Source organism: Neofelis nebulosa, chromosome 15, assembly GCF_028018385.1.
Source record: "Neofelis nebulosa isolate mNeoNeb1 chromosome 15, mNeoNeb1.pri, whole genome shotgun sequence".
Taxonomy (NCBI): domain Eukaryota; kingdom Metazoa; phylum Chordata; class Mammalia; order Carnivora; family Felidae; genus Neofelis; species Neofelis nebulosa.
The window spans coordinates 74,271,603-74,292,035 of NC_080796.1; the positions used below are offsets into that span (position 1 = coordinate 74,271,603).

The 20,433-nt window shown below is 45.3% G+C and overlaps 1 protein-coding gene across 8 annotated transcripts in view; it reads left to right on the forward strand.

Annotated features, from left to right (window-relative positions):
- The window catches only part of LOC131496378 (GON-4-like protein), a 75,445-nt gene that overhangs the window by 28,826 nt on the left and 26,186 nt on the right, over positions 1 to 20,433 (forward strand). For 7 of the 8 annotated variants that reach the window (XM_058701893.1, XM_058701894.1, XM_058701892.1 and 4 more), the window contains 6 exons: positions 2,232 to 2,282; positions 2,605 to 2,700; positions 3,667 to 3,786; positions 4,359 to 4,529; positions 8,319 to 8,511; positions 16,684 to 16,785. In XM_058701893.1, coding sequence (XP_058557876.1) covers positions 2,232 to 2,282; positions 2,605 to 2,700; positions 3,667 to 3,786; positions 4,359 to 4,529; positions 8,319 to 8,511; positions 16,684 to 16,785 — 733 coding nt within the window. The remainder of the gene's footprint in view (positions 1 to 2,231; positions 2,283 to 2,604; positions 2,701 to 3,666; positions 3,787 to 4,358; positions 4,530 to 8,318; positions 8,512 to 16,683; positions 16,786 to 20,433) is intronic. The other variant, XM_058701897.1, reaches the window with a different exon arrangement.

Genomic DNA, 20,433 nt, shown 5'->3' on the forward strand with positions numbered 1-20,433 from the left:
GAGAGATGAGAGCCATTTGAAGACTTCTGGAGTATTCTGGTGCAGATGCTGGGACCCATTTAAATCCTACTCAACAAGTCCAGTATGTGCTCAGCACCTGTGACAGGCGGGCGATAGTCCTGAGGCAGTCCACTTTCTCTCCAGTGTAGGGCAGATTTGCCTTGAGGACTCATGATGCGTATTGGTGTTCTTGTCTTTTTTCCGGTTCTGTTCTTTGCAGCTGTATAGAAGAAATAAGTCCACGTGACCTTCCCTCTAGTAGAAGAAAACTAGGATGTCTTTTTGTAATATTCTTTTCTTGCTAAATGTCTCTCAGTTTTTTATTGGTCTTCACGTGAGAAGGCTTTGAGTACATACACTAATCTGATCCTTTTCTTCTGCATGTGCCTACTTTGTCCGTGTCCTTTTAAAAGTATGCGTGGAGTCTCCTGCTGCAGATGTTGTTTAACTAGTATGGATTAAAGTTAGGTTATCCCCTCCGTGTTTCAGGTACCGTATTTCTCTTAATGCAGCCAAGGATTGCATTGGCTTGTTTTTGACAGCCATTGTATTGTTTTGTCTCATCAGCTAACCCCAGTTGCATATAGTGAAATTTCATTTCTCCGGGAAGTAATCACACATGAGCCTGTGGTAGCTCTGATGAAAGCAGCCATCAGTGAGACGGGAGTTCTGTGAAGTCTGCCTGGCATACAAAGTATAACTGAAAGTAATTCCATATTTGATTTGGAAACAGAGATCCAAAGCAGGCTCTGGGTTGTGTTTACCAACCGTGAATAAGAATAGATAAGTTGGACAGCCCAAGATGTTAGTGTATGTGGGACAGCAAGGACTGAAGTCCAAGTTTCCTGCTTCTTAATGCTTAAATAGACGGACTCCAGGACTCCAGCACACTTCCGGATGCTGCCTCGCCCCGCCTTTTTGGATGGATTTGGCAGTAGGGAACCTGATTGGTTTAGAAACACACCCGGGAAGGAGTGTGGACCAGAATCACATCATTCCCTTTACCCTATACTGGGCCTAGTTCAACAGAGCAAGGGAAGGGGCTGGGACATGGCAGGGCTGAGGAGATGTGGAGAGGCCGAGGCTCCTTGTGGAGATAGAACCCAGTGCCTCTTGGGTTGTGCTCAGTAACCCGATTTTCACTGGGTCACCTTAAATGCTCAAGAAATTATACACTCCAGGGACATTTTTTGTCAGCAGCATGTAAGAGCCTTAAAAAAATTCTTTAAAAACGTTTCACTCCAACTCTGTTATTTTAAAACATACAAGAAGTTAAAATGATTTTATAGGAAATTTAGATTCCATCTAGATTTAACTGTAAAATTTTGCCATATTTTACTTTATATCTTTATATCTATCTCTTGTTTTTTTCCTGTACTATTTGAAAATAAGTTGAGGACAATTTGATACTTTACCCCTAAATCCTTCCAAAAGAACTGGTCGTGGCTGGCTCTTGGGAGGCACATTTACATTGGATTTATGTGATTGATTAAAAAAATACTGATGTCAAAAAGGCTACTGTCACCTTTAGTATCTTAGGTATGTGTATTATTATAGTTTACAAGTAGTTTTTTTTTAATGTTTAGTTTTCAGAGAGAGAGAGAGACAGACAGACAGACAGACAATGAGTGGGGGAGGGGCAGAGAGAAAGAGGGAGACCCAGAATCCGAAGCAGGCTCCGGGCTCTGACCTGTCAGCACAGAGCTCAATGTGGCTTTTGAATTTGTGAACAGTGAGATCGTGACCTGAGCCAAAGTCCGTCAACCTACTGAGCCACCCACGTGCCTCACAGATAGTTTTCAAATTCATTAATCTGTGTGAACCCAAGTTGTGATATAAAGTCAGGGGTGCCTGGCTGGCTCAGCTGGAAGAGCATGTGACTCTTGATCTCAGGTTCGTAAGTTTGAGCCCTGCAGTGGGGGGTAGAGTGTATTTAAAATATATAAGTAAATAAAGTAGGCAAGACAGACGCTTTTTCCACTTACAGTTAATAAAGTCTCACTAGGGTTAAGGCAGAGATGCTAGATTGAAATAGATTCTTCTCTCCTTTTCATCTGATAAGCTCTGACAACAGTTGAGAGGATACCCTTGGAGATAATTAATATTCCTTGATCCCTACACCTACATGTTAGGTACATGGATGGCTCTTTGTGATGGTGAAGAGGAGGTAAAATTGAAAAGCCATCTATTTCGGTGAAGAGAACGTAATTATTTATATTCTTTGTTGGTAGGTAATTCCAACATGGAATATTTCACCAATTAAGAAGGCCAATGAAATTAAGGTAAACTTGGAAGAGGTAATTCTTTTTTCCAGAAAGACTTCATCAGTTTTGAAATCTAAGTACTTCCTTTCTATTTAATTTTTGGGGGATCTGTCTTCTTGTTTTAATTCGATCTTTGTTCTTTTTCCTTTCCATTCGTCTTAGGTTTGACTCTCACGCTAGGAATCTCTTTACCCGCTGCCTGTTGTTACTTGCTATAGCTGCTCATTGTGCTGTTAGGGTTTCTTTCTTTCCTGCTCTGCTTTCTTCCTCTTATTTTCCAAACACGTATGATTTGTGTTTCCTGTAACTTCATTTCTTTCTATAATTTGTGCTAACGCAGCCCCCTCAGTTTGTGGATATTCACCTCGAAGAGGATGACTCCTCGGATGAGGAGTACCAGCCAGATGAAGAAGAGGAGGACGAGACGGCTGAAGAGGTCAGTGGCTCCCCCCCGTGAGTGTTAGCTGCTAATGGAGAAGAAACGAGACCCGATAAGGCCTCCTTAGTGTTGTCGCCTGTTCTGTAGAGAGGAACGAGGCACGTTTCTTTTTTCTGCTCATTTCTTTGCATAAATCCAAGACTGCGAGGCATTTTCTCTTCTTCCTACTACTCCCTTAATGTTTTCGTGTCTTATGAAATAGAACACACATCTAACGTATAGAACTGTGCACAGAAAAAAAAAATTTTTTTTTTTTAATTCTTTTTTAACATTTATTTATTTTTGAGACAGAGAGCGACAGAGCATGAACTGGGGAGGGTCAGAGAGGGAGACACAGAATCTGAAACAGGTTCCCGGCTCTGAGCTGTCAGCACAGAGCCCGACGCGGGGCTCGAACTCACGGACTGCGAGATCATGACCTGAGCCGAAGTCAGACGCTCAACCGACTGAGCCACCCAGGCGCCCCCAGAATAAAAATTTTTAAATACAGCTTAAATAATTATAAAGCCAGTCCTCACGAGAGTTCTCCAGAGTCCTTAAATGCAGCCCCACCAGCGTACCCGTGTCCTCTTTCTCTGTGGTTCTGTTGCCTAAGTGGGCAGCGCTGTGCCTGCTGCTTCTAAACTTACACGTACTCCCCCATGTCTGGCTTTTTTGTTTTTTTGTTTCATCGCTGACCCTTTGTGATTCTTCTATACGGTTGCTTACAGCCACAGTTTGTTCGTTCTCATTGCTGTGTAATATTGTTTCTTAGTGCATTCTTTGACTTGTTTGTAAAAGGATTTTAAGCCAATGTCTTGTAATTTTAATGAGAAGACCAATCTGATTAGCTTCCGAGTATTAAACTTCTGTCTAAGGTTTATTTTCTCTTACTTTAAATTGATTCATTTTCTTGAGATACTTCAGACTCAGTGGAATGACGTAGGGGCAGAAATGTGAACACGAACTGGGTTTGTCTTGTAGAGTTTATTGGAAAGTGATGTTGAAAGCACCGCTTCATCCCCACGTGGGGCAAAGAAATCCAGATTGAGGCAGGCTTCCGAGGTGACTGAAACGGACGAGGAGGGCGGCGTATTATCGGAGGTGAGTCGGCACCGAGCACAAGAGACGAGAACAGGACTGCGCCGCAGGGTGGCTGTCCGTGGGATGCTGAGCCGTCCCCCTTGAGCACACGCCACTCAGTCCCGCTGATTGTGCTGTTGCCTGTGCCTCGTCAGAACTTTTCAGATTTCAGAGTCCTTTATTTAAGTCAGCCAGCAGTTGAGAGGAAAACTGGAGCTCAGTGTTGGGGGTGGGGGGTGCTTTTCTGAGTCCTCCGAGCAGCCAGATATGGGTGACTAGCGGTTTCTTTTCTCCTAGCTTTGTCTTTTTTCTAATGTTGTCCTAAAGCCATTTTTGTTAGATTTTCCACTTTTGATCACCTAGGCAGCATCCTGTTGGCTTCATTGGAAATAGGATGGAACCTAATTAGATTAATATATTTGACAGTGTATCTGTTTTTATGTAGCTCTGTCTACATGGCAAAGGAAAGATCACTGACATACGAAAGATGTGCCCATCTCTGCCCACCTCTTTTGTTTCTTTTCTCTCCTTCCCTCTCTTTCTCTTCTCCTCCCTCCCTTTCACTTTTTAACATCGTTGCCTCTTTCATTCAGGCTGAGAAAGTCCCCACACCTGCCGTTAGGCACATCAGCGCTGAGGTCGTGCCCATGGGGCCCCCACCTCCCCCAAAGCCCAAGCAGAGCAGGGACAGCACTTTCATGGAGAAGCTGCACGCGGTAGATGAGGAGCTGGCCTCCAGTCCGGTGTGCATGGACTCTTTCCAGGTAAGCAGTGGAGGTCTGTCACTGGTGACGTTGGACGGGGTCACATAGCTGTTGCTCGGGTTGGGAAGGGAGAAGGGAAGTTGTGAAATTGCAGGCCTTTGATCCTCTGGTTCAGGCCGCTTTACTGGGAGAATTGTAGCCCCTGGGGAAGGAGAGGGTACGTGATGCAGAGCATTTCAAACTGTGGAACACAGGACGCCTCCCCTTCAGCCGGCCCCCGGGTCCTGACCTTTACCGTGGCTGTGCTGTCACTCCTGCTGCTTTCTCTCTATCTGCATACTTGCTTTCCTGAGTCACTTCATGTTGCAGTCACAATGCTCTTTTTCTCCTAAACACTTGCATGTGTATTCTCTAAAATAGGACATTCTGTTACGAAAAGAAGTAATATTATCTAATCTAGTGAAGTCCTCTTTTAGATTTTTGCCAGTTGTCCCAGTAATGTCCTTTCTAGCAAAAGAAGCAAGTTCCCGTGATGTGGGACCCAGTCCAGGATTACACATACAGTGTCTTACCTCATACGCTGTTATTGCATTGTATTGCATTGTATTACATTTTATCTTATTTTATTTTTGTTGTAGTCTATTTTATTTTTATTCTATTCTATTTTATTTTACAGTAGTCTCTGTGCTTAGTGTGGAGCTCGAACTCATGACCTGAGGTCAAGAGTCACTTGCTCCCTTGACTGACTCAGCCAGGGTGCCCCTTGTAGTCTTCTTTAGTCTAGAACAGTTTCTCAGCATTTCTTTGTCTTTCATAACCTTCACATTTTGAACTGTGTGGACTGTAATTTTACAGAATATTTCTCAATTTAGATTTTTCTGATATTTCGTCATCATTGCATTCAGGTTACACGCTTTTGGCACAAGCAGCACAGAAGGGATTATGTCCTTTCTAGTGCATCGTATCCGGAGGGACGTGACACCTGCTGTGTGAGGTGTGATCACATGGTCATGGTGATGTCTGCTTGATTTCTTCATGATAATGTTCCTATTTTCCATTGTTAAATTCATATGTATCTTATGGGATATACTTTGAAGCCAAACATCTTTTTGCCAGTAAGCATCCGTTGCTTCTTCTTGCTGGAAACAATCATTGCTGTGGTTGGTGTCAATTGAGGACTTTCTGAATTCCACCGTTTAGCCAGTTCTTTCTAAGGCTCTAGGTTTTCTCCACCAGTCTTGTAGGTTAATGAAAAATATGTCTGTTCTAAAATTTAAAAACAGAATATTGAATGGAACACCCCCTCAAGGGTCATTTAATTTAATCACTCTGCTTTGGGGGTGAGTGCATAGTGTTTAGAGGGCAGTAGTGTTTTATGTAACCGTTTATTCGTATGCTTGCTGAACGATGGAAGTTGGGGAATAGCAGTATAAGACAGAAAAGGTCTTTCTTTCCTCTTCTAGGTTATAGTTTATTGGAGAGAGAGAGAGACACCATAAACAAATCATTTCAAGTAAGAACTAAGTAAAAGCAAAGAAATACGGTAATGCCTATCAGAGTACTTCACATAACATGATCAGAAAAGGCCTCCCTGGGTGCCTGGCTGGCTCAGTCGGTGGAGCATGTGATTCTTGATCTTGGGATTGTTGACTTTGAGCCCAGATCTGAATTAGAAGGAGCTGTGCATCCGGGTGTCTGCTGGGTGGCTGTCAGTTGAGCGTCCGACTCCTGATTTTGACTCAGCTCATGGTTTATGAGATCGAGCCCCTCGTCAGGCTCTGCACCGACAGTGTGTAGCCTGCTTGGGATTCTCTCTCTTTCTGTCTCTACCTCTCCCCCGCTCAGCATGTCCATGCGCACCTGCACTCTCTCAAAATAAATAAACATTAAAAAGAATTAAAAACTCTCCTTTGGTTAAGGTGGGAGAGCAAGGGAGGAGACAGAAGAGTTACTAGACGGCTGCAGTCATCCAGTGAGAACTTCCTGACTTAACCTACAGCTTCAGTATCATCGCTATCCACATCCCAGCTGCTTTTTCCTTTTTGGGCAGACATTGATAAGCTTATCCTGAAATTCACATGGAAATGCGAGGGACCCAGAATAGCCAAAAATGAGCAAAGGATAAGAATAGATAGTTCTCCAGAGAAGACCTACAGATGGCCAGTCAACATGTGAAAAGATGCTCAACATCATTAGTCATTAGGGAAATGCAAATGAAAAGTATGAGACAGCACTTCACAGCCACCAGGACGGCTAGGGTGAACACATGGACAGTAGCAAGTGTTGGCAAGGATGTGGAGAGGTGGAGAACCCGCACACATTGCTGGTGGGAATGTGAAATGGTGCGGCCGCTTTGGGGAATGGTTTGGTGGTTCCTCGGAACATTAAACATAGTGACTGTGTGGCCCAGAAAGTCCACTCCAGGAGAATTGAAAACGTTACATCCAAGTAAAAAGCGAGTACACAAACGTTCATTGTGGCGTTACTCATAATAAACTTTCCCAAAGTGGAAACAGCAGATTTTCATTCCCTGCAGTGTGGATACACCAAAGTGTAAATGGGACACTATCGTGCAATGAAAAGGAATGCTGTCCTGACTTACACTACAAAACAGGTGAACTTTGAAAATATTATGCTAAGTAAAAGAAGCCAGAGACAAAAGGCCACATAGTGTATGATTCCATTTATTTGATGTGTCCCGCATGAGCCAATGTAGAGACACAAAATAGATCATGGGTGTCAGGGACCAGGAGCGGGGGAGAGGGGAGAGTGACTGGTAATCAGATTGGGGTTTCCGTTAGGGGCGAAGAAAGTATTCCGGAATTAGATACTGGTGATGGTCCCACAGCTCTGTGAATGCAGTGAAATCCACTCAGTTACACATTTCAGAAGGATGAATTTTATGGTATGGAAATTATATCTTAGTAAAGCTGTTACAGATGTTCCTAAAATGTTGATTTTATCTTATTGTATTATATTTATTTATTTTGGGAGAGAGTGTGCGTGGGGGAGGGGCAGAGAGAGAGGGAGACAGAATCCCAAGTAGGCTCCACAGTCAGCACAGAGCCCGATGCCGGGCTCAAACTCAGGAACTGTGGGATCATGACCTGAGCCGACGTCAGCAGTCAGACGGACACTCAACCGACTGAGCCACCACTAAAATGTTGGTTTTAGGGGTGCCTGGGTGGCTCAGTCTGTTGAGCGTCCGACTTCGGCTCAGGTCATGATCTCACCGTTCGTGGGTTCGAGCCCCGTGTCAGGCTCTGTGCTGACAGCTCGGAGCCTGGAGCCTGCTTCAGATTCTGTATCTTCCTCTCTCTCTGCCCCTCCCCTGCTCATGCTCAGTCTCTCTCTCTCTCAAAAATAAATAAACGTTAAAAAAAATTTTTTTTTAATGTTTTTTTTTTTTTTTTTTTTTTTTTTAATGTTTTTTTTTTTTTTTTGCAACGTTTTTTATTTATTTTTGGGACAGAGAGAGACAGAGCATGAACGGGGGAGGGGCAGAGAGAGAGGGAGACACAGAATCGGAAACAGGCTCCAGGCTCCGAGCCATCAGCCCAGAGCCTGACGCGGGGCTCGAACTCACGGACCGTGAGATCGTGACCTGGCTGAAGTCGGACGCTTAACCGACTGCGCCACCCAGGCGCCCCTAATGTTTGTTTTAAAGCTGATGTCATTGTCCTTAACGTTTTTCAAAGAATAAGAAACCCAACCTGTTTAGAGAGGAGACCTTGTGATTGAAGCCAAGAAGAACATTGCAGGGGTATGAGGTGTAGGTGTGAGGAGGTGCGGAGAATTGGGAAGCACTAGGCATTGAGTGACCCGTGTCATCCCTTCTTTGTTGACAAGCCCATGGATGATAGCCTCATTGCATTCCGAACCCGCTCTAAGATGCCTCTAAAAGACGTTCCCCTGGGGCAGCTGGAGGCAGAACTCCGGGCTCCAGACATCACGCCAGACATGTATGACCCCAATACAGCAGATGACGAGGACTGGAAAGTGTGGCTGGGCGGGCTCATGAACGACGACGTGGGGAATGAGGGTAAGTGGTCATGTTTGTGTGCACTCTCCACTCTGTGGTCGAATTGTCATTAGTCCGAAGCTTAACCGAACTTAATTTTTTATTGAACTCACAATTTTAAATCAGTACTTAAGTCCCCTCCTTTTTTTGGGTTAAGAATCTTTTCTTTTGTGAGGCGCCTGGGTGGCTCAGCTGGTTAAGTGTCCGACCTCGGCTCAGGTCATGATCTCACAGTTTGTGAGTTTGAGCCCCGTGTCGGGCTCTGCGCTGACAGCTCGGAGCCTGGAGCCTGCTTCGGATTCTGTGTCTCCCTCTCTCTCTGCTCCTCCCCCGCTCATGCTCTGTCTCTCTCTCCTTCAAAAAAAAATAAAAACTCGGGGCGCCTGGGTGGCGCAGTCGGTTAAGCGGCCGACTTCAGCCAGGTCACGATCTCGCGTCTGTGTGTTCGAGCCCCGCGTCGGGCTCTGTGCTGACAGCTCGGAGCCCGGAGCCTGTTTCCAATTCTGTGTCTCCCTCTCTCTCTGCCCCTCCCCCGTTCATGCTCTGTGTCTCTCTGTCCCAAAAATAAATAAAAAAAAAAAAAAACAAAAAAAAAAAAAACAAAAAAAAATAAAAACATTAAAAAAAATTAAAAAAAGAAAAAAGAATCTTTTGAGTATAGTTGACGCACTGGTTGCATTCGTTCCAGGTTGTACAAGATGGCGATTCGACACGTTTGTATGTTGTGCTGTGCTTGGCACGTGTACGGTGTCGTCTGTCAGCCTGTGGCGCTATGACAGCTCCGTGGATGGTACTCTGCATGGTGTGCTGGTTCAGAGTCCTTTTCAGCATCTTTGGAATGCTAAGAACCGTCCCCTGAAACCTAAATGCAGAAATAATTTGATATATGACTGCCCGAGGGTGCGCTGACCCCCTGGAGGACTCGCTGTGCCAGCCGGGGACCTGTGTGATGCACGTGACAGCGCTAGCTGCCGCTGTGCCAAGTGCACGTCGGATGGAACCGGACTTGGGGAGATCAAGGGAACCGGCAGTGGCTTTGAGGCCGCATTGTGGCTCCTTCCATCTCTGGAGCCAGCGTCTTGACTCCTTTTCATGGGTCAGTCCCGTGCCCAGCCCTGTTTATGTGTAAGGCTGGCACGGTGGTCATCAGCTCACTGTCCACTTCTTTGCATCCACGCCAGAGGGACCCTGGCTCGCGGGCTTCAGTCTGAAAAATGCACAGGCACAACCCAGACTGGCCTTGTTTGGTCACGGGCCCGCTCTCTTGGTGGTGATGGAAGCCCGTGTGAGCCTGGGTCCTGGGGTTGGCAGTGCCTAGCAGTGGTGAGCGTGGGCTAGGCAGTTACCCGGATGTAATAGTATGGCCAGAAGTGGGCACGGAGCAGTGCCCAGACAGAAACAGTGTTGACTACATACAGTCGTGCTATGAGAATCCCTACTGCAACCCTTACTCTAGAACAGTACTAAAATTTAGTGCTTTAATGTAGTGAAATCAACATTACAGAAGTTGTCCCTGATGATTTTCTTTGTGTGCTACAGTGGAAATCGGGCATCATTCCTGATTCTGTGCAATAAGCTTCTGTAGATTTAGATGTAAGAGGTTGTCTTAGTCTATAGTGATTGCAGATGATGTCACATTCTTTTGATGGAATCCGGTAGATTTTTTTTAAATTTTATTTTTTGAATTTACATCCAAATTAGTTAGCATGTAGTGCAACGATGATTTCAGGAGTAGATTCCTTAGTGCCCCTGACCCATTTAGCCCATCCCCCCTCCCAGTAACCCTCTGTTCTCCATATTTATGAGTCTCTTCCGTTTTGTCCCCCTCCCTGTTTTTATATTCTTTTTGCTTCCCTTCCCTTATGTTCATCTGTTTTGTCTCTTAAAGTCCTTGTATGAGGAAAGTCATATAATTTTTGTCTTTCTCTGACTAATTTCACTTAGCATCATAGCCTCCAGTTCCATCCACGTAGTTGCAAACGGCAAGATTTCATTCTTTTTGATTGCCGAGTAATACTCCATTGTGTATATAGACCACATCATCTTTATCCATTCATCCATCGATGGACATTTGGGCTCTTTCCGTCCTTTGGCTGTTGTCGACAGTGCTGCTGTAAACATGGGGGTGCACGTGTCCCTTCGAAACAGCCCACCTGTATCCCATGGAGAAATGCCTAGCAGTGCAATTGCTGGGTCGTGGGGTAGTTCTATTTTTAGTTTTTTGAGGAACCTCCATACTGTTTTCCAGAGTGGCTGCATCAGCTTGCATTCCCACCAACAATGCAAAAGAGATCCTCTTTCTCTGCTTCCTTGCCAACATCTGTTGTTGCCTGAGTTGTTAATGTTAGCCATTCTGACAGGTGTAAGGTGGTATCTCATTGTGGTTTTGATTTGTGTTTCCCTGATGACGAGTGATGTTGAGCATTTTTTCATGTGTCGGTTGGCCGTCTGGATGTCTTCTTTGGAGAAGTGTCCATTCATGTCTTTTGCCCATTTCTTCACTGGATTATTTATTTTTTTGGGTATTGAGTTTGATAAGTTCTTTATAGATTTTGGATACTAACCCTTTATCTGCTGTGTTGTTTACAAATGTCTTCTCCCATTCTGTCAGTTGCCTTTTAGTTTTGCTGATTGTTTCCTTCGCTGTGCAGAAGCTTTTTGATGAGGTCCCAGTAGTTCATTTTTGCTTTTGTTTCCCTTGCCTCCGGAGACATGTTGACTAAGAAGTTGCTGCGGCTGAGGTCAAATAGGTTTTTGCCTGCTTTTTCCTCCTGTCTTAACATTGAAGGCTTTCATCCATTTTGAGTTTATTTTTGTGTCTGGTGTTAAGGAAGTGGTCCAGGTTCATTCTTCTGCATGTCGCTGTCCAGTTTTCCCAGCACCACTTGCTGAAGAGACTGTCTTTATTCCATTGGATATTATTTCCTGCTTTTTCAAAGATTAGTTGGCCATACATTTCTGGGTTCTCTCTTCTGTTCCATTGATCTGAGTGTCTGTTTTTGTGCCGGTACCATACTGTCTTGATGATGACAGCTTTGTAGTACAGTTTGAAGTCTGGGGTTGTGATGCCTCCTGCTTTGGTTTTCTTTTTCAAGATTGCTTTGGCTATTCGGGGTCTTTTCTGGTTGGAATCAGGCAGATTTTGTTCTTGTTGTTTCTTTTTGACTTTTTAGTGGAGAGTGACCCGAATATTCATATTGGTTGTGTTGTGGAAGACTCACACTTTAAAAAAAAGAAATCTAATTACAGACAACCTGCAGAGCACATCTTTCATTCTTTCCCTGTCTTCTGAGAACAACTACCATAAGATTTATGTGTTGAGGAGTAATGCTTTAAGATAAATAATGTGTAGCTTTAACGGAAATAGACCGAATAAATATTTGTGTAGATAAGGCTAGGAATAAGTCAGGATAAACGAATGAAAGAGAATAAGTCTTTGAATATACCTTATTTTTTTGAGAGAGAGAGAGAGCGAGAGCAAGAGAGAGCGCACACGCATGGTTGCTTGAGAGCTGGGGAGAGGGGCAGAGGGAGACGGGGAGAGAGAATCCGAGGCAGGTCCCATGCCCAGTCTGGAGCCTGATGCGGGGCTCCGCCTCTCAATCCTGAGATCATGACCTGAGCCGAAACCAAGAGTCGGGCGCTTAACCAACTAAGCTACCCGTTCGCCCCTCATTGAATATACCTTATGAAGCTGTTAAAATTATATTATACGTTACTTGGCAAATTTTATTGAGTACTTTCCTTCTAGGACGCATTGTACTAGGATCCTGAAAGGGAAAGGAGCATGATCGTTTTGCCAGATTGAGATACCGCTGAATGGTGCCTGGTCCATAGATGCGCAGTGCACCCCAGGTGAACGAAGTTGGATGAACTCAGATGCGCCATCAAAGTGGCATGAATACTGGCTTTAGAAGAGGGACAGAGAATTCCCGTTTAGGATGATCAGAGGCAGCTCTGTGAAGGAGGTGGTAATTGAGATGGACCTTTGAAGGATGTTTGCCAGTCGTGCCAGTTAGGGTGAGGAAGGGGTGAGCGAGGGGATAGGTAACGTTATGGGTTAGGGGTCTTGTAGGACACGTCCTCCTGGGAGTCTTCTGCTCTCTGCTTGTGATAATACACGCCTGGTGGACAGAAATCAAACATTGTATAAAGAAAACTTTGAGGGGCGCCTGGGTGGCTCAGTCGGTTAAGCGTCCGACTTCGGCTCAGGTCATGATCTCGCGGTCTGTGAGTTCGAGCCCCACTTCGGGGGCTGCTGACTGCTCAGAGCCTGGAGCCTGTTTCAGATTCTGTATCTCCCTCTCTCTCTGGCCCTCCCCCGTTCATGCTCTGTCTCTCTCTGTCTCAAAAATAAATAAACATTAAAAAAAAAAAATTAAAAAAAAAAAAAAAAGAAAACTGAGGGGTGCCTGGGTGGCTCAGTCTGTCAGTGCAGAGCCTGCTTGGAAATCTCTCTCTCTCCCCCTCTCTCTTTCTCTCTGCCCTTCCCCTCCTCAAAATAAATAAATAAACTTCAAAAAAAAAAGAAAACTATGAAAGCCCCTCTCCATGATGACGGTTCATGATTCATAGGGATCATGGATTTTTTTCATTGAATATTATTTCGGGATTTATAAATCTCTTGGTGTTCATTTATTGATACAACCTTTTCCTACCAACCTATCCCAAGTTCCGTGATACCGAGGCTCAGAATCTCTGCAGAAAGCCATGACCAGGGACAAATACAGTCCTTTCCATTTCACAGAAATCTCAAAATTTCATTGCATTGCCCAGTTTTAGTCCTTCTAGGGCTCGAGCCCAGCTCAGTGTTCTAGGAACGTGTCCCACTGAAGGAAGTGTCAAGGACAGAAGGTGTTAGGTGGGTAGGACTCTTCCCTAACAAGCCCTGCTGCCTGTTCCCTAGGCCAGAGTTAAGGCCGAATGCTGACCATAGCAGGACCTCGTGGCTTTCTCTGTGCTGGCAGCTTTGGTGCCCTGATTTTCCCTGGTTTCCATCGTCGTGGCTATAAGAGCCGAGGTGGTGGCTGTTGTGGAGGAAAGGCCGGAATCTCAGGTGTCAGGAGTTTGCGGTCCAAGGTCGTGCTGCTCATGGCATCATCTCTAGAACTGGAGTCAGAGTCAAGGAATGGAAGGGTGTACGTGCTGGGTTGTGTTAAAGATACAGATTCCAGGGCCTCCCCTCTTACTGACTGAATCAGAATCTCCAATGGGTGTGGTCTAGGGATCTAATTCTCACGCACCCTAAAGATTGGAGACTGCTGATCTGGGAGAAGTAAGCGTCTATGGTAAGGGTGGATTGAGAAAATGGAATAATGGGTTAGTGGGGAGGGTGGAGAGCCTCTTTCTTTAAATCTCAGTATTTTTTGTCATTGTTTATGTATTAGGACGGATTAAAAAAGAGAACACAAAGCCAGTGAGTAGGGAAGGTGTGGACCCCCCTGTCCACCAGCTGAATTACTGAGTGCTGACGAATAGGAAATGATGCTACATACAGACCCCAGTCCCTAACTTTAGCCAGATGCTGGTCTGTTTTTGTAGCATGACGTGGCTATTTTTACATGTTCCTTGTGCCATCTGATCTGCGTAGTATTAAAACTGAGAGTCTCATTTGCCAAAAAACAATTAAGAGGCAGCACTGGAGGCGAACAACAGACTGAGATCAGCTGGGTGGATGCCGGGGTTGATCAGCCAGAAGAGTAAGCGGGCAGAGGCCACAGCCGGGGAACTAAAAGCTGAGAACTCAGAAGAAACCTTCGTGCATGACTTCTCAACGTGTTTGCCAAATGGGTGCTCGGAGAGTATTGGCTGGCCCACCGGTGTGGTGTGTCTGGTGCGGCTCTCCCATCCCATGAGGGGGCTCGAACCTGCCCGCGCTGCCTGCCCGTCGTAGCCCTTCCCACAGGACTTCCCTCCCTCGGCGTGTTTGTCGGGAGATGTACTCGGAGAGTCCCGGAAAGTTTGGGAAGACAGGATTCCCTGTGTGAGGATTTGAAGAATTTTTACTGGGGACGTAAACGCACACATCGATGAAGAGACTTGACGTTTAAATAGTTACGTCATGGACGATGGAAATTAATATAACCTGACTATAAATGTGGAGTAAAAAATATCAGCTTAGATTATGGTTGATCAGAACAGATTTTCCCATGAGAAGGAATCAAAAACGTGTATATTTTTTTGTTTTTAATGGAAGGCACTCATTTTTTACAAAAAGTGACTATTATGGAGGGATGGAGGGGGACAAAGTGGAAAAGAAGAGTTCTGTTCTTCACTCGTGTTCTGTGTGTGAGGACTGGCATGCCCTCCCCTTGACTGCTTCCTGGTGGAAGGAATCCGAATTCTGCATCTGAAACTTGCTTCCTTCACGGAGGCCTTCAGTTCAGACGTTCCCCACTGCACACGCGCACTTGGCTCTGCCTGCGTGGGGGCGGGGGGGGGGGCGGCGGCAGGGATTCAGTTATTCCCCTTTGGCAGACTTTGTTTGTTTTCCGTCTTTTTAATTCAGTTCCTTGGTGGCACCAGCCACGTTTCAAGTTCTCGGGTGCCGCCTGTTGCCGGGAGCTGCCGTTACCGCGCTGTGCGCACTAGGACGTTTCCTCTGTCGCCGAATGTTCTGCCAGACGGCACTTATCTAACGTCCTGGAAAAAATACCACCTTCGTGTGACGATTCTGTAATCCAGTGACTCTTCACAGGTTTTATTTAGCGATCGTGGCATCAGCATTGGAGAAAGTTATGTTGGAGAGAAACACCAGGATTCCTCCTATGCCCTCACGTCACAAAATGTGTACTATTTTTGTATATTTTTAGTTCTTTTTCTTCAATGTTTAGTTATTTTTGAGAGAGACAGAGCTCGAGAGGGAGAGGGGCAGAGAGACAGGGAAAGACAGAATTGGCAGCAGGCTTTAGGCCCCGAGCTGCCACGACAGAGCCCGACGTGGGGCTCGAACTCATAAACCGCGAGATCATGACCTGAGCCGAAGTCGGACACTTAAGTGGCCACCCAGGTGCCCCCCAAATTTTTTTTTTAATTTTTACTGTTTATTTTATTTTTTGAGAGAGAGACAGGGTGCAAGTGGGGGAGGAGCAGAGAGAGAGGGAGACACGGAATCCGAAGCAGGCTCCAGGCTCCGAGCTGTCAGTGCAGAGCCCGACGCGGGGCTCAAACTCACGAACTGTGAGATCATGACCTGAGCCAAAGTCGGATGCTCAACCAACTGAGCCACCCAGGTGCCCCTATTTTTAGTTATTTTGAGTCTTATTGTAGGGGCATACTTTTTCATACTAAGGATTATTACATGTGTGTTATATTTTGTCATATGTGAACATTTATGAGGCGGTTACATGTTTACATTTTGTACATGTACACTATTTTATGCTAAGGCATCATAACTGTAGTCACTCCTTAATCACTGGGCATCAAAGTCATGTTTTTATCACTATCTGTGCTTTTTTGTTTTTGGAGAGAGAGAGCATGATCAGGGGAGGGGCAGAGAGAGAGGGAGACACAGAATCTGAAGCAGGCTCTAGGCTCCCAGCTGTCAGCACAGAGCCCGACACAGGGTTCAAACCCACGAACTTCGAGGTCATGACCTGAGCCAAAGTCAGATGCTTAACTGAGCCACCCAGGCACCCCTGTTGTGATGTTTTTAAAGTTTATTTATTTATTTTTGAGAGAGAGTGCAAGTGAGGGAGCGGGGGAGAGAGAGAGAATCCTAAGCAGGCTCCATACTGTCAGCATGGAGCCCGACACGGGGCTCGAACTCTCGAACCGTGAGATTATGACCTGAGCCGAAGTCAGACGCTTAATGGACTGAGCCCCACAGGTGCCCCATCCATGGTTTTGTGTAAGTAGTTTTACAAAAGTGTTATTTTGAGTTGCACTACTCAAAGTATGGTTGCTGAGATAAATTACATGTTTAGTTTTCTGGCTTTTGCTACAGTTTTGGCAGATTGAAGTCTTTTTCAAAGGAAGGAAAGAACTTGGCTTTTTGGAGAGAGTAGGTGAGATGTGTCAGCTGTGGGAAATGAGCTATGCAATTCATTGGGGGAGAAAAAGAAGTTACTTAAAAACTTAAGAATAAGTGTGCTTTATTGGAATAGATTCTGGCAATGCTGAAAATCTTAAATTTTCACTAGAGATGGGAGTTCAGAATGGAAACTAAGTGTTTGCGATAATTTTTTTTCCTAGATGAGGCCGATGATGATGACGATCCAGAATACAACTTCTTGGAAGATCTTGATGAACCAGACACAGAGGATTTCCGCACTGACCGGGCAGTGAGAATCACCAGTGAGTCTGCGTTTACTATGAACCGGCTTTGGACTGCTTCGCATCTACTTTTGTTTCCTTTGTAGATTTTTGAGGGTGATGTTTGCAACCCATCTGAGTTAAGACGTTTAAGCTTACTCTTCCCATTTATTTCTGTAACTCTTTAAATTTACATATATGTATCTGGAAGCCTATGAGTCATTCGTTTATACATCTCATAGTCGCGCACTGCGGCCAACATCTGGCAGAGAGCGTTCCCAGGATGCCACAGTGAATAAGGAATGGCCTCTGCCCTGTAAGACATCAGCTCAGTAGTGGATGCAAACAGAAAAAGTTACAATACAAAATGACAAGTGCTATAATAGGTTGTATATAAGGTTACTAGTGGCGTAGAGAGGGTATAATCTCCTAGTGGACGGTGTGCAGTAGGGTGGGTGGGCTGGGGAAGAACCCACATGATGAGAAGTTTCATCTCAGTTTTGAAGGAAGAGTAAGAAGTTTTGGGTGAGAGGTGCCTAGCATGTGACTCTTGATCTTAGGGTTGTAAGTTCAAGCCCCGCATGGGGTGTAGAGATTGCTTAAAAATAAAATCTTATAAAAAAGATTTGGGGTGAATGGGGACCGATGGATGTTGCAAATAGGCAGAAGAGTGTTCACAAACCACAGGATTGTGAAGCAACAGAACTGCATTTGGAAACTAGTAAGGAGTTTGGTGTGGAAGGTGAGCAGTGTTCAGATCCTGGAGAACCTTGAATTTGCGTTTTAATCTGTTCAAAAGGAGAGCTCAGAGTTTTAGACAAGAAACTAATGGGAACTGATTGGGATTTTAGAAATACTACTTTGGGAGCGCCTGGGTGGTTCAGTGAGTATCTGACTCTTGATTTCAGGTCAGGTCATAATGTCAGTGTTGTGAGATCAAGCCCCCCATCGGGCTCTGCACTGAGTGTGGAGCCTGCTTAAGATTCTCGCCGCCCCTCTCCCCTGCTCGCTCACTCTCTGTCCTTTAAAAACAAAAAAAGAGGGGCACCTGGGTGGCTCAGTCAGTTGGACGTCTGACTTCGGCTCAGGTCATGATCTCACAGTTCGTGGGTTCGCGCTCCGCGTCAGGCTCTGTGCTGACAGCTCAGAGCCTGGAGCCTGTTTCAGATTTTGTGTCTCCCTCTCTCTCTGCCCCTCCCCTGTTCATGCTCTGTCTCTGTCTCAAAAATAAACGTTGAAAAAAAAAAATTAAAAAAAAAACCAACCAAAAATAAAAACAAAAAAAGAAAAATACTTTTTTTTTTTAAACGTTTATTTATTATTGAAAGACAGAGAGAGGTAGAGCATGAGCAGGGGAGGGGCAGAGGGAGAGGCAGACACGGAATCCAAAGCAGGCTCCAGGCTCCGAGCTATCAGCACAGAGCCCGACGCAGGGCTCGAACTCACAAACTGCAAGATCATGACCTGAGCTGAAGTTGGATGCTTAACTGACTGAGCCACCCAGGCGCTCTGAAAAATACTACTTTGATTTAACACCAATTTAATGTATTAATTTGGTGGGTAAAGAGAGAAAGATTAGAGGCACGAAGAACAGTTAAATGACTTGGCTGGAGACGTTTGTTTAAAAATTACTTCGTTGGCTATGTTAGCGATGATAGAAAACATATATTTCAGGAGGTATTGACTTTTATTTACTTATTTACTTAGAGAATGAGAGATAGAGCACGAGTGGGGGAGAGGCAGAGAGAGAGAGAGAGAGAGAGAGAGAGAGTGAGAGAGAGAGGGAGGGAGGGAGGGAGGGAGGGGGAGGGAGAGGATCCCAAGCAGGCCCCTTGCTCAGCGAGGAACCTGATGCAGGGCTCAATCCCATGACCCTGGGATTATGACCTGAGCCAAAATGGAGAGTCAGGTGCTCCCCCAACTGAGCCACTCAGGGCCCCCAAGCCTTCTATTCTTGATCTCAGCTCAGGTCTTGATCTCAGGTTTGTGAGTTCAAGTCCTACGTTGGGCTCTGTGCTGGGCGTGAAGCCTGCTTAAAACATAAAAAAATTTTTAAAATGTGGAATGCCGTTTCTTTTAGGAAGATCTTCCCTTATTTGGTATGTTAGGACAAGGTTAGAGGAAGAATCGAAAGGATTCAAAGTGTAGACTGAAAAGGCTTGAGGACTTAGGCTTTGAGAAAGCTGGAGGGGAGTCGAGGAAACTATGAGAAAAACCAAGAATGTCTAGTGTCAGAAACCAAGGGATGAGTTGTTCCAGGAACCACTGGCCCACGTATCTGGTGAGGAGACATCTCTGCCGGGTGCTGGGCAGATCTCTTTCCAGCGTGGCTCCCGGCCTGGCGCATGCTTGTCTTCCCTTTTCATCTGTCACTTTCTTCCGTTTCCAGACCATTTCTCAGGAAGACCTTCCCAGTTAGGACTGTTCTTGCTTTGCGATTCCTCCGACTTTATGTGTCCTTAGTGACCACCTCATGGTTGCCCAGGTCCTAACCATCTTACCCCAGGCCTGTAGCTTCTTTGGGAGTGTCTCCTGTTTGCAGTCATGGGTTTTGCCAGCCAAGTAGTGAACATCTCTGGGATGCCTAGATGAAGGGCCGTCCTCTCTTGTTGTAGGGTTGTGACCATAAGTAAAAACTGAGGTAGAATTCCGGTTTTATTCCTACCCTGTATCCTCTTATGTATGATCCGTATAAGAGGACGTGTCCTTACACGGATGACAAACATTTAAAAACTAAGTGTAGAATCACAGAGTTTGGAAAGCTTCACGTGGTCGTGTATTTTCCTCCCACTTGAGGGTGTGTTTATAGCTCCTGTGATGTGGCCTTTTCATCTGTGGGTGACCCAGTGCCAGGGAGCTTCTCAGTGGTGAGGGTGGCGCGTCCCAGTGCTGAGCGCTGAGCGCCTCCTAACATTTTCCTTCCGGAACCTGGGTGTGCCCTTGTACTTCTGTTTGCCCCAAGTGTGCATAGTAAGAGATGTTCCTTTCCCTACGTTTTTTCTTTGCTGTGTCAAACGTACTGTTTTTCAGTTCTCCAAATGTAGTTGCCCTAGTCAGCTTCCTCTGCGTTCTGGCCTTTATTTCTTTAAAAAAAATTTTTTTTAATGTTTATTTATTTTTGAGAGAGAGAGAGAGAGAGAGAGAGAGAGAGAGAGAGAGAGAGACAGAGAGACAGAGCGTGAGCGGGGGCGGGGCAGAGAGAGAGGGAGACACCGAATCCGAAGCAGGCTCCAGGTTCCGAGCTGTCAAGCACAGGGCCCAACACGGGGCTCAAACTCATGGACCGTGAGATCATGACCTGAGCTGAAGTCGGCCGCTCGACCAGCTGAGCCACCCACGTGCCCCATGGCCTTTATTTCTTATAAACTTCTCTCCCATTGCATTTTCTTATGGAACTTCTAAAAAATACGTAGAAAAGTTGAAAGAATTGTACATTGAACATCCACATATCCACCACCTAGGTTCTGTAATTCACTTTTAATCTATCTGTTTTATCCTAAGCAGCTGCATCCGGCTCTCTTTCCATCTGTCAATCCATGTGGGTTATTCTCATGCTGATTTCAAAGTGGGCTGGAGACACCAGCATTCTTCACTCTGAAACATTTCAGCATGCGTATCATTAATTAGAGTTCAGTATTTATCTACAGTTTTTTTTAAGTTTATTTATTTTGAGAGAGCGAGAGAGAGAGA